The following is a 13605-nucleotide window of genomic DNA, read 5'->3' on the forward strand; positions in this document are numbered from 1 at the left end:
GGCAGAAGGAGAGTAGAAGACTAAGCTAATATAGAACCATTTCTCTTAAAACTATGGACTAACATGATTTAGATCAAAATTCTAGAAAAGAATAAAATAGCTGTATTGGGATAAGAGGTCCTTTGAATCTTGGACATGGTTATATTATATTTAATAGAAACCTTTGTCACTTTTTACTTATAAATTTAATTTAAAGGGAACACTGTTCTCTTTCTGTATTTTTTATTTGTTTTTAAATTCCTGCAAATCATGAAGACTGCTAACATCTGGTATATTATAGATGTCACTAAACGTAAGGTCTGGTCCAAGTTCACCTTGGCTAGCCCTGTCCTAGGAAATAACTTAAAAACATGGAAGCCCATAGTGAAACAGTGTCACGGTCAACCTGGGGGTTTGAGATATCAAATAAACAATGATCGGAAAGGAGACGGTGTGTGCCTATGCCCATGTATACTACTGACTTATCAGCTATGCAATGAGAGTATTGGCTCTGTGCATCACGATATTTAAAAAGGGACACTGGGTGCAACTAGTAATGAAAAGGTCTTAAGAGTCTAGAGTGACAGAGGCAACATGTGTATCTGGTGGCTCACCTACATTTAAAGATCTAGACCCTGTGTGTAGCCTGCCTTGCTTCCTGTGGAAAAGACACAGTCCTGACTTTGAGAGTGCTCACCCTATTGGAAAGTGTTAAAGGCCTAAGAACACTGGTTCCTCCTCCTAGGGATGTGCACATTCGTCTTTTAAATGGCATGTGAGACATTTGCAACAGCCATTTTGAGGCAGTTCCCAAGAAGTCACCAAGAATTAGTTCCTGACCATTATCTTTGGATAACTATGTTGAAGGAGTAGAGAGACTTTACAGCTAAATTCTAAACTCTTAACTCTATCAATTAAAAGGGGATAAAGAAAACCTCACCAGTAGGATTCACCTACAAATTTTCTTGCTTATAATAATTTAATAATTCCATATGAAGAGAAACTATCTTTATCTTGAGACTGCATGAACGTCAAGAGATGTAAAACCCTTCTATCAGTCTCAGGGAGAATACAGCAGAAACAAATCTACAGAAAAGACAAACAGACACTTAGACTAAACCTAAAACTCAAGATACTGTAAGTGTTTGGAATACATAGCTGATGGACAGTATACTAGAAAAATAAGCCTGTGATCAGTTTTTGAATAAATCAAGCCTGGTACAGAGGAGAAGATGGAGCATTCATTGCCTTAACCTGCAATACAAGAGTCATATAAACAGAGCTCCTGTATCTCACTATAAAACGCTACCTTTATCAGACCATACTGCTGTGGGAAGCCTCTCTGTATGCTGTGAATATGTTTTGCTCTCATTGGTTGATAAATAAAGCTGTTTGGCCAATGGTGAGGCAGAATAAGATTAGGCAGTACATTCAAACTGAAGATGGGAAGAAGAAGGGTAGAGTTAAGAGAGAGGCCAGTGGCTACCCAAGGAGCAAAAAGATGCCCACAGACCAGTAATGCCATGGCCATGTGGCAAGAAATAGATGAATAGAAATGGGTTAATTTAAGATGAAACAGTTACCTAGCAAGAAGCCTGAGCCATAGACCATGCAGTTTGTAATTAATATAAGCCTCCAGGTAATTATTTTATAAGTGGCTGTGGGACTATGGGTGGGAGAGATTTGTCCAGACCATAGAGCTGGGCAGGACTGAGAAATTTCCGACTATACCACACCTTCTTTTTCTTAACAATTACAAGAGCTTTTGCTGTAATTAGGAGGAAAAGGACCAACAAGCCCTCAAACAACAATTTATAAGATGTTTATTTTATGGTGTAGGTACTGACACACACATGCCTTAGCACTCTACCACACAGTATAGCCTCAAGCCTCTTACTGATTTTTTATTTAGATACAGTCTCACCAAGTTGCCCAGGATGGCCTTGACCTCATTCTATAGCCCAGGAAGGCCTTGGATTTATGATCTTCCTACATCAAAATCCAAGTTGCTGAGATTAGAGACATATGTATTCAAAGTTATGAATTTTAACTGATTTAAAAACCTCATTCTTGGTCTTAAAGCAGAGATGAGACAAAGAGTGTAGAATTCTGTGAGAATGGACAGGAAGGCCAGGCACTTAGCCACAGCATGGAACTTGGGACAATGGGAACAGAAACAGTTTTCCACTTTCCTTTTCTGCATAGCTTGACCCATAAGCAAGTACAAGAAGCTACATTTTCCTGAGCGGCCGATGCCATAAGTTTATGATCATCATGAGAGCACACTGCCTTGCAAGTAGAATGAAGAGCAATATGAGCAGAGTTACAGGAGATGGTCACTGACCTTAGCCATCGACCTTAACCATAGACCTTAGTTACCGGTATTATTATGAAAAGCATAAGATTATTTCCACCTTCACTTCTATGTTTAACTCGGCCTCATAGCTCTTGCTATTTCATTATAGTACCTTCTTGCTGGTGTCCTGTAAATACCCACATTTTTACTACACGTTCCTATAGATTTACAAGCACATTCTAGAATAATGTCCCAGTGATTACCTGACCACTGATTTATGTGGTCTGATGAATGTCTAGTTTTTAGACATGAAATCAACACAGCTGACCACGTGAACATACTCATGTAAGAAAATGAACTACTGGCATAAACTCTTTTGCTCTCATGTTGAAAATGCTCTTGTCTCACAATTTCCTAGATTTCAGAATCATTCATCTAGCTTCTCTGTCCTTCTAGTCTGCTTATTGTCACTATACACATGGTTCTTCAGCTGGCATGGCACCTGCTGCTCTCTCCTTCAGGACCCTCTCTCTCTGCACATAGCTGTGCCCTTTATTCAGCCTTTAATGATAAACATCCTATCCACATCTCTGCCCCCTTGACTTTTCCATTCCCCTCCCTCAGTTCTGCATTCATGAACTTATATGCCTCTAAGTATTATTTTGTTTGTCACTCACCCTGGAGAAGTTATTGAATTGCTTTTAAACAACATTAGGCTTATAGAAGTCCCCAAATAAATTCACAGTTCCTTCTATGAGCTGAACTCTCTCACTGGAAACATCATTTCAAGAATAAATTTTACAAATGGAAGTAAGAAAGGCTTCAGTGTCTTTGGATTAAGTCACTTCTAATTCAAGGAAGAAGAGGCTTGATGTGGTGAGGGTGAAGGAGCAGAGACTGAGTGATGGAGAGACACTGATCTCATCTTATATATTAACCAATTCACTAACAGAATCTAGTCTTTTCAATTTGGAAGATGGTTAAGAAGAAATTGAATCTATACTGCCTGTCCTGAAAGTTCTTCCCTGATTTGATAAAAAACCAATTCTTACAGTAAAAATGCAAGCTACCTTATTAAAGCATGGTAGGTAATTATAGTGAAATTGTGAATGACTACAACTTCCTATAATGTTAGGTGTATAGCAATTCTGAGATTGACGAAAAGGAAGAGGATTGTGTCCTTTTAATATTGAATTTCTTGACTTAGAGGACATAGCTTTGAACAACTGAACACTTCAGCACTGACAACAAATCTCTATATGGGTTAAGAAAGATCATAAGCCAAATAATATCATTTCCTTACTTAAAATTATAAAGTAGACAATCATTAGATAAAAATACAGATGAATGGAAGGAAGAAACAATATAACTTAAAGAATAATTATTTACAAACTAATATACCTTTCAACTTTTTATTAAAAATCACATTTTAGGGCTTTTAAAAAACAAAATGAATTACACTACAGATGTGGACTTATTATAGCAGGTACATTTAAATGATTCATGTTAATCAATCACCCAGTTACACATGTTTCTTGTAAAATAACTTTTCCAACTAATATTTAACAAAATCAATTTAGGTAGATGCAGCAGTATTTAGGAAAAATTTAAATATCATAGACTAGGTTAGAAAATATCACAAGGGGTTACATCGAATAGAGGAATTTACTGCTAGTGAAATGTTCTAATTCATAAAATGTCAACATACACAAGTATAGTGTTCATGTATGTGTGCTTATGTATAGTAGACACACATGTAAAATGTATCAATCAAATGGGTCAAATGCAGGTGATATTGAAAAACACAAAAGCCACTGTTCCAAGTCTAATTTTTAATATGTGTGCAATAGTGCAGTAGATAGGCTCTGATGGATAAAGAAAGTTTTGATTTTTAGACCTTAAGAGTTTCTATATTTAGCAATTATATGATACATATCAGAACATCTGGGTTTATTAGGATTAAGTTACTTTAAATTGAATTATTGATTTAAAGTGCAAGAATTTGGAAGCTTTTAGAATACTTTATCAAGTTCTATCCAGAAAAAGATAACAGTTTATACTTGTAGGAACGTTGTATAAGATTGTCTAGTTTTCATCTCTTTCCTCCCTCCCTCCCTTCCTTCCTTCCTTCTTCCCTTCCTTCCTTCCTTCCTCCCTTCCTGCCTCCCTTCCTTCTGTTCCCTTACCCCTCCCTCCCTCCCTTTCTCCTACCACCCCATTTTTCTAAACCATGCCTTGAGGCATGCTATACAAACATTCTACACTCAAAGTCTTCATTCATTTTATTTGGAGACAGGATTTCACCAAGTGCTCCAGATTGGCCTTGAATTTATAATCCTCCTGCCTTAACCACCTGCATAGGTGGGGTTACCAAAGTATGTAACAGCACACCCAGAATCTACTTTCACATCCCTTGTCCAACACTCTATATAATAATATGGAAGGAAACACAGCCCCTTTGTAGCAATACGCTATTTTATTTTCTTGTTTGTACTTGGCTATTAATAACATTAGGCTCTCGGTTTTCTCATATACTTATTAACTATTTGCATTTATCATTAAAAGTGCCCAAGTCCTTTGCTAATTCTCCTAATGGCAGATTTCTCTTCTGGTTACTGTTTACCAAGAACTTCCTGTACATCAACTCTATTAGCTGTGTATCTGTCTGGACATGCGTATTGACAGTTGTTAGAAAGGGTTTACCAGATTTGAGGGCAGGAGCTTGCTTTAAACAAAGGCTCTTGGGCTAAGTACGGCGTGGAGCAGCCTTTCATGGCATCTCTGTGGATGAGACAGAGAAAGATGCAGTTCATAACTAGGTAAACAACCACCTCCAAGGTGTGCTGTTCACTAGAGTGGCAGCTTCTGCTGTCTTCCCAGTACTTTAGGGCATTTCCATTGTTAGTCTGAACGAAATGTTAATAGAATGCAGAGAGAATGCATGCATGATGCAAACTTGATCATCATCTTCCAAAGACTGACCAAGAGATACTCCAAATAAGTACAGAGACAGCAAGGACAGAGATGAACTGTGAAATTTAATAACAGGGCAAAACAGGAAGAAGATAAAAAATTCAAATTGGCATTAAAATGAATAAGCAACAAACAAAAAGTCTAGAGACAAAAGACAAGAGTAGAAAACATAACTACAGCTCACAAGGAAAAACAATGTTTCAAACATTTTATTAAAGCACCACATGATTCTATTTTGTTATGGCTGGAGGATGGGGCTGGAAAGCTAATGCAGTTTTCCATTTAGATTGTCAAATGTATTCAGGAGACAAATCAGGGAGGTGGTATCTTGTTGGGTCACATATTAAGTATTGTGAGGGGTTATGATCTAGGAGAGCTTTTGATGGACTGGAGCAGACATTGATGATCAGTTGAGGTAGTGACAGAATAGAAAATGAGTAAAGAAAAAGCAGGAGAGCCCTTCCTCCTGATGCAAGACCTGCTCAGATTTTATGTAATGACAACTTTTAAAGTACCTTTCCCTTCTCAAGTATTTTAAAGTGTTCTGCTTAGTTTTCACAGAAATATCATTTTCATATTAACATTTCATACTTTATTTATGTGCTAATAAATTATATATAAGTGCAAGGATTCCATAATAGTCATAAGAAGAAACACAACTGACTCAATGCTGTACAATTCTGGTGGAGGTTGTGGAATTGAACTGATACAACTGGAGATCAGCTTATCAGCTGCGACACTGTCTTTGTGCTTAGCACTGATCAGTGGAGACGGTGGGGGTACTGTCCTGTGCAAGGCAGAGTCTCACAGAGCATGGTCTTCATGCCAGGAACATGATCATCACAAGTATCAGTTAAAGAGGTTTGGATGGAGGCGAGAGGTTTTCCATCAAGCTGTGCTACAGGAATCCTTGTAGGGTCTCTGATGTAGTTCAAGTGAGAAATACTGATATTTGGTAAGAAGAGCTTGAGTGTGAACACTGCTAAGGTGACAGTCCTTGCATTGTACTGTCCCGAGATGCTTGTAACCATTTAGGAGAGACAGAGAAAGACAGAGACAGAGACACATGGAGAATGACTCTAAAATTTAATATATGGGAAATGAGCTCCCAGAATTTGCATTTTCTAGGCTACTGGTAATTCAAGATTGTGGAAAGTTGGATCCTACTTAGAAAGGCAGCACTGGAAATTGTAACCAAGGGAAACAAAAAGAAAACTTGGGAAGAGTTGACATACAGCATGACATCAAGTGATTCCCTGTGGTCACCTAGTTGAGGGGTTTGATTTGCTCTGCTCTGTTACAGGAAGCAGAAGTAGAGGTGGTTCTTGGAGGCCACAGAAGAGTAGATGCTCCTAGAAACAAGGAGGAATCTCTTAAAGATGGAGTTGATGCCTCTGCCGCCTAGATGTACCATATTTCTGGCAGTCAGGGGCCAACCAATACAGTGAGCCATGGAAGAAGATCCCAGGGACTGCCCTGGCTGAGCAGATTCTGCTAAATTCTTTGGCAATTCTGAGATGACCGCAATACCATCTTTTTTAGTATCTTCTCAAAACACCTTGTAGATTTATAATTTAAAATTAGAAAAGAGAAAGATTTCCTGATGACTTTTGTTTTATTTCTGGAATTAGCAATATGTTCTTACTAGACAGTAATATGTATATTTTAAGCAAACACTCTAATTCATGGGTGGTTATTGTTCCCTTTTGTAGTAATTGAGCAATGTCTATTGTGAGTGTGTGTGTGTGTGTGTGTGTGTGTGTGTGTGTGTCTGTGTGTCTATGTGTGTGTGTGTGTTGTTCATGAACTACATAAAAGTAAAAAACAATCTTTAATGCCAAAGTCATCTGTATAGTTTGGAGAAACAAAACAAAACAAAACAGATGAACATTTTTTCCTCCTTCTAGAAACAATATAATAGTTGATGGATTGGACTTTAAAGGTACAGTCATTGCCACATCCTGTTTTATTGTTGGCTTCTCACTGGTTGATGTCACAGGAATAATGAGTGAATGTGCGATTGTCTAATATTGTTCATGTCACTCAGACCCCAAGCACTGGCGAACAAGAATGGTGCAGCAGTAAGAATGTGAGGCCTTTTGCACTCGCCTGATCTTGCCCAATCCAGGCTGCTTGTGTGGTCTGCCTGGGTGCATGGAAACCACAGTGGGGTGGCTACAGATGCACTCATAATACTTCCAAGCACACAAAGCCTTGCAAGTTCTACAAAATGGTCTCTTGTCTGGCTATTTTAAATGGTCTCTAAGAATGAGCGCAAATGATAGAAGAGTTAAAAATTGTCCCCACAGCGTTCTATCAGCATCAAAGTGCCTTCCTCTTTTCTGAAAAATGTTTCACAGGGAGTGTCAAGGAACATATATGACCCCATATGTGGTTTTAGAATGGATGAAAGAAAATGAGAAATAGGCGTCTTGGCTGAAAGATTGAACTGTCAAGTAAGTAGTCACATAGGGAGACATAATTGAAATCTGACTCTTCTGTTAGTGGCAATTAAATTGGATGTCACAAGGAGCCTTATCTTTATCTACTGAAGTTCTATTCACACTTCCCCAGCTACATGAAACACACTTAAAAGAGAATATGCACACCCATCGTCCTTAGAACCCTGATGAGATTTTGTTTATTTAATCCTGTTGCATGCCACTTAGCTTAATGAGATAATTAAGATTGAGACTGAGTTGACTTTCTACAAAGTATGTAGCCAGGTGCTGTAATGTTAAGTACTTATATGCACACAAACATTGCTGTATCTTTCTGCTTCATTCAGTGACAATTCAGTGCATGGATATAAGATGATAAGAAACTTGAGACATACCAGAGTTGCAATTTAAGCTCAAGAATCTTAAATAAAAAAAGAAAACAGTGACAATGAAAAATAATATTGATTGCTTTATCGTGATTATGAATCCTAAATGAAACAGTTCAAAGTTTAATCTTATTTTCCAGTAAATATGGCTTTAAAATGTTGCAGTAAACATGTTGTTGGTGTTCCAAATTTTCTTCCTCCTTTCCTTCTCTTACTTGAGCAGCCATGTTCTAGTCATAATCTCCTTCTATGTGTGTTAGTATAGTAGCCACTGATCTCGTGGAAGGATCCCCTGCTCTGTAGCATTTCTGAGCTTCCCCATTGGCATCAACTGCAGCCCAAGATGTGTGCATCCACTGGGCAAATCCGGAACACAGTCTGCCTCCTTGATTGCCTTCTCCTGTGCTCTGCTGCTCCCACTGAAACCTCCACACTAGTCCTGGCCCGAGTCTGTTGAGTCCTCAGGTCTCTTTTTAGTTTTGATCTTGCAGGCCTCTTCCACGGGCTCTAATCCTTCTTTTCCCTGTCGTCTTTGGGCTCCCGGGTAACTATGGTGACTCACACTAAGGAAGTCGGTGGGAGCCTCCATCTGTTCATTGGACAATCAGCTTCCATAGGAAGAGAGAATCAACTTAGATATGCATGCTAGCAGCATCTCAAGAGAGGAACCTGAGTCACCTCTGTCTTCTTACAAATCATAAATTTGCTCAAAGCAGGCACCTATGTATGTCTTATTACCTATGTATTCTCAACCAGAGAGCAAAGTCCTACCCAGTGTAGGGACTCAACAACCATTTGCTACAGAAAAGAACCCAGTGGTGGCCAAAGGCATGCTACCACTGACTATATACATTTATCTCAGAAGTCTCTCCAATGGTCTTCCTTGAAGTCTCCCAACCAGCAGCACAAAAACAGGGCTTCACACCCAGTAGAACTCAGAAAATTCTGGTAGCAGCTCTGCCTCTGGCACCTGTAGAATGACTTGGACACTGCTCAGTAGTTCCACCTGTGTTCCCTTGGAGCCTCTGGTGGCGCAGTGGGTACTCGGTAGCAAAACATTCACTATTACACCTACTTCATAGCTTGTACACCCTTGAGTGACAATTTCCGAGCTAATGATGCTGTCAGGGGAGAGTAAAGTTATCCTTTCCAAACTAAATTAGGCTACATGGTTCAGAAACACTTCACCAATGGATTTATGGCACGCTGCTGGGAAACTGAAATTATTTTCTCAGGCAAGTTATCACCACAACCAGTTACACTAAAACAAGATGGATAGCCACTGTCTGCCAGGAAAATGATGAAAGAGATGGGTTTAAGATCCATAAAGGAAGAAAGAGGAGGCACTCGTTCATTCTCGATCAGGTTTGCTTTCTGTCTGTGGGAGAGGTCTAATGACCGTTTCCTAAGTGTTTTCCATCCAAGGTGTCATAGGGATGTCTAATGCGGGTTTTTCACATGAATGTGCCTGCAACCGAACTTTAGCTGCAATAGCACTTTAGCTGAGGGGCAAAAAGTACACAAAACCTTCTTTACAGTGAATCCTCAGGGGCATAGACATGAAACATAAAGGTTTTTCTCTCTCGGTTTCTAGTCCGTTTGCATGATGTGATGGTTGTTCATGTGAAGCAGTCTGCTTCATTAAGGTGGATGTTTATGTTTATTAAAGATGTAACAGGCTTCATGGATGTAGCTACAACTTCCTTGCTAGAACTACGGTCTATAAGATAAGCTCTCTGGATGCTCACTGTCTTGTCCCTGCTTCTTTGTGATAGAATATGATATCGTGATCAGGGAGCAAAACTAAAATAAGGATAAATAAGCTATATTTGAAGAAATGTTTTTGTGGTGCTGAGTGTGGCACCCAGAACCTCACATATGCCAAGCAAAAACCTTGTTACATATAAAGTGACATCCCAGTCCAACTGGCTATCTTTAAAAAAGCACATAGGAGAAGCACATGACCTGTCATACAACAGAGACACAATATATGTTAATGTTGACAAATGGTCTAAAGATTAGTCTAACAGTCTATACAACAACAGTGTGAGTGTAACACAGAAGTGCATGCTAGATTCCCAGGTCAGTTTTCTGGTCTAGTGTTTGTAATGGTAAGACTACATACATCTTTCTCAGCCACCTTATGGGGATGGGAAGCCTAAACAGCCAAGTCTCAACCAGAAGTGCTCTGGATCCAACCTAAACAGAAGTCATCCAGGGTTGGGCAAGAAAGAGTACTGTACACATAGAGCTCACAACACCACTCAGGGCCTGACTCCCCAGTATAACAGTACCAAACTCCCCAAATGTTTACAGTCATGGTGAGAGGATTATACAGTATATTTTTTACATTGTTTAATAAAAACCAACTTAAAAGTCATTCATTCAAAGACTGGAATCTTAGAAAACAAGGCAAGACCCCTGGAAATTGCCTACAGCTTTCAGCAATCGAGGAACCAGTCGGCAGGGGTGGGCTTCTGGTATTGAAGAATAACACGAGTGCTTTGGAAAACAGGAAAGTAAGAAGTCTATTCTTGCCAACCAGAATGGATCATTTCTATGGCTGGTGTGAGGGCTTGTGTTAGGAAAAAATGAGCTCTAGAATGAGATTGAGCAAGTGAGAATGTTTACTTCTACAGTTATATTGCAGTTTTTTTCAAGGAATTTTACTGAATATATTTTATTTGAGGGGAAAACATCACATATAACACACTATCAATAGCACAGAAAATCTACACAAATCTCCTTATATCATCTTCTGTCTGTAAGGTCCTGGCAAGTTTCTTCTGCTTGGCTTTCCCCAAACTTAAGATTCTTATTAGCCATGAATGATTCTATAGTAAGTTGAGGCCTCTCAGCTTTCAAACTCTCCCCTTTGTTCAGTTGGTTTTCTCTAACACTGCACTGTACTAAGAGTATCTGCTGACCTAAAGTAAAAGCTTCCTTGGAGAAGACCTCTTTGTCCAGGACACTGGCAGGCAGAGGATGGATGATTGCATTGCCAAGACACAGCCATAAGGAAAAGATGTCCTAGGATCCAACAGCTCAAGGGAGTGCAGATCAGCAGGGGTCAGTCCTGGTCAGTAAGTGAGCAGGTGCAGTGGGGTGCAAGTTCCCTATAGACACCACAATGAGGCATGAAAAGAGTTTGGAGACAATGAGTTCAATTTTTAAATGAATATACCAAGAGAAGAAAATCTATATTTAACTTGAAGGATACCTATCATCTTTTGATCTTTAATGGCCATGAACAAATAAGGGAAGATCTGATTCAGGGTAGTGAGATATATAGTTGGAGAAGCTGGGGTCCAGCAGTTGAAATGCTTTCAAAAACTCACATGCTAAGACACAGATCTAGACTTCATGCTGGGCTGTAAACAAGCATGTCAAACTCTAAGGCTGAAGAATATTTTGCCATTAACACAGATTCTGCATAAAAGTAGGTAAAGAATTTCATTGCAGTTGAGTGTGGTGAACCATTGAAACCCTGTCACTCAGGAGAGAAAAGCTAGATGGTAGAGAGTTCAAGGGCAACCCTGAGCTATGGTGGGAAACCCTATCTCAAAATTGACAAAGAAAACCAACTTCCTAGCTTTAGTTTTTTTTTTTTTTTAAAAAAAGAACATTCAAGAGTAAGTTTTGAATCTTTCTCATTGTTTAATGTTTCATATTTGTATTTTATCCTGTCAATATTTAGACTACTGGGCTACATTGTTAATGAAGATTTGTTTCAGAAAGATCAACTCCTTTCCCAGTCAAGCTAGCCTCCTGTGAAAACTGTCTCAGAAAGTGGGACCTGATGTGGTTATTTCAGTGGTATAGTATTAACCAGCATGTGTGAGGCCCAGGATTGTTTCTCTAACATCACAAGATAAGAATCAGTTCTGGCACAGAGTCTCTATCACCGCTCCAGACCATGAATTACAGTCTCCAGAAGGCAATGGCAAAGCTTGGTGCTTCCATTTCGCACAAGTAGGCCAGAGCAGCGGGCATGGCGTGGCTCAGAAGACCTTTACAGCTTTTCTACCGATTCGTTGAAAGGCTCTAAAGATAACTGTCTTCACTGGAACAGAACAAAACTGTCCTCCAAAAAGAGGTTAGCTTGCTGAATCCCTGGGAACTTGTTACTAAAATTCCCTAGTATTCATTTCTACAGTTCCCACTTTCCTAACACAAAGCCAAGCTGATTCAACTTCCTCTTCACACAAGTGAAGGAGAGGATGAGTCACTGATACTTGATTTATGAACCTTGACAAATGGCATTGCTGATCAATCCTCATGCACTCTTTCCCCCTATGTCCTATCTGTTCTTCTGTGAGGCTCCTGTGCTAAACAGGCATTATGGCAGTTCAACAGATGGAGAAGTGGTGATGCACTCGATGGTGAAGGAGGTAGGAAACGATGTTCACACTCAGTAAAACACAGGCTCCATAGGAGAGGAGAATAAACTTAGTATGAGTGACACTTGAGGGCATGAAAGGTCACAGTGACCTTTGAAAGACAGACCTTAAGGAATTTCTCTAATGATAAGAAAAATAGAGAAATAAAAGAGCATGTCACAGGTAATTAGGTTGTTTTTTTCCCCCCTTGAAACAAGCCAGTGTGAAGGCATTGCACAAATGTGAGTTATACTCATATCCTCTATTTTGGGCATAGCAGAAAGAAGAAACACAGTCTATAGAAAGTAATAGGTTTCAAGTAAGCAAATTCTCTTTTCAATCCTGGCTGTAATACTCAACAAAGAGTGATGCCGGGGGAGTGGCCTCACGGGAAAAGCAAGGGAACATGTGCCGCAAAGCACCCTGGGATTGCTGAGCGTACAGACAACAAACAAACATGTGATAGGGAAGAGATATCCTGAGAACACTGAAGCTACTGCTGTGCAGCTCTGCTGTAAGGATGGTCCTCTAATGTGCTTGGCAGGGGTTGGGGGGGGTGGGGGTGACTGGTAGGTCAGATAACTAATGAATGTTCCCTTGGCTTTGTGAAATGCTGGTTACAAAACACTGACTCTGACCTGAGGGGGGAACATCATCCTTCTGTTCTTACCACCCAGGTAACAAATGTGCTGTGCGGAAACACATAAACTGAACTCCCTAAAATCAGCATGGCCCTGAAGTGGATCTGAGTTGGAGAGGAGGCTGTGACGGGGTGGCAAATAGGGAACAAGGTTTTGGTCACAGCCAGCTCCTTCACTGTGTGACTTTTTGGGAAAACCATATTCTTTGAAGATGCACCTCCCAATTCTTTCTTTCCACCTATAACATGGGTGATTGAAAATGCACTATAATTCCCTCCTCTTAGGTTCAGATTAATTGACAGGACACAATGTTCCTGGTGCAGAGCCTGTCCCATGGCAAGTCAACAATAATCTCAGTAATGGGTGTTCTCATCTCATCTCCCCCAGTTTCACAGTGAGACCTGTTGATGCCTGTTTCCTCTCTTCCATTTTGACTTGCATACTGTCCTTCATGGTGCCCCCTTGCTCTGCCAGAGCCACCTGCACCTAGGGCTCCATTGAAATGCTTAT

At 39.8% G+C, this 13605-nt stretch overlaps 1 protein-coding gene across 6 annotated transcripts in view; it reads right to left on the reverse strand.

Moving 5' to 3' along the window:
- The window catches only part of Rgs7 (regulator of G protein signaling 7), a 395639-nt gene that overhangs the window by 3310 nt on the left and 378724 nt on the right, over positions 1-13605 (reverse strand). Inside the window, exon 17 of one of the 6 annotated variants that reach the window (XM_006993718.4) lies at positions 4979-5056. The exons of the other annotated variants lie outside the window; for them this stretch is intronic. Within the exon in view, the coding sequence (XP_006993780.1) occupies positions 5003-5056 (54 nt within the window). The 3' untranslated portion in view covers positions 4979-5002. The remainder of the gene's footprint in view (positions 1-4978; positions 5057-13605) is intronic. 6 annotated transcript variants of the gene reach the window in all.

The sequence above is a fragment of the Peromyscus maniculatus genome, chromosome 11 (genome assembly GCF_049852395.1).
Source record: "Peromyscus maniculatus bairdii isolate BWxNUB_F1_BW_parent chromosome 11, HU_Pman_BW_mat_3.1, whole genome shotgun sequence".
Taxonomy (NCBI): domain Eukaryota; kingdom Metazoa; phylum Chordata; class Mammalia; order Rodentia; family Cricetidae; genus Peromyscus; species Peromyscus maniculatus.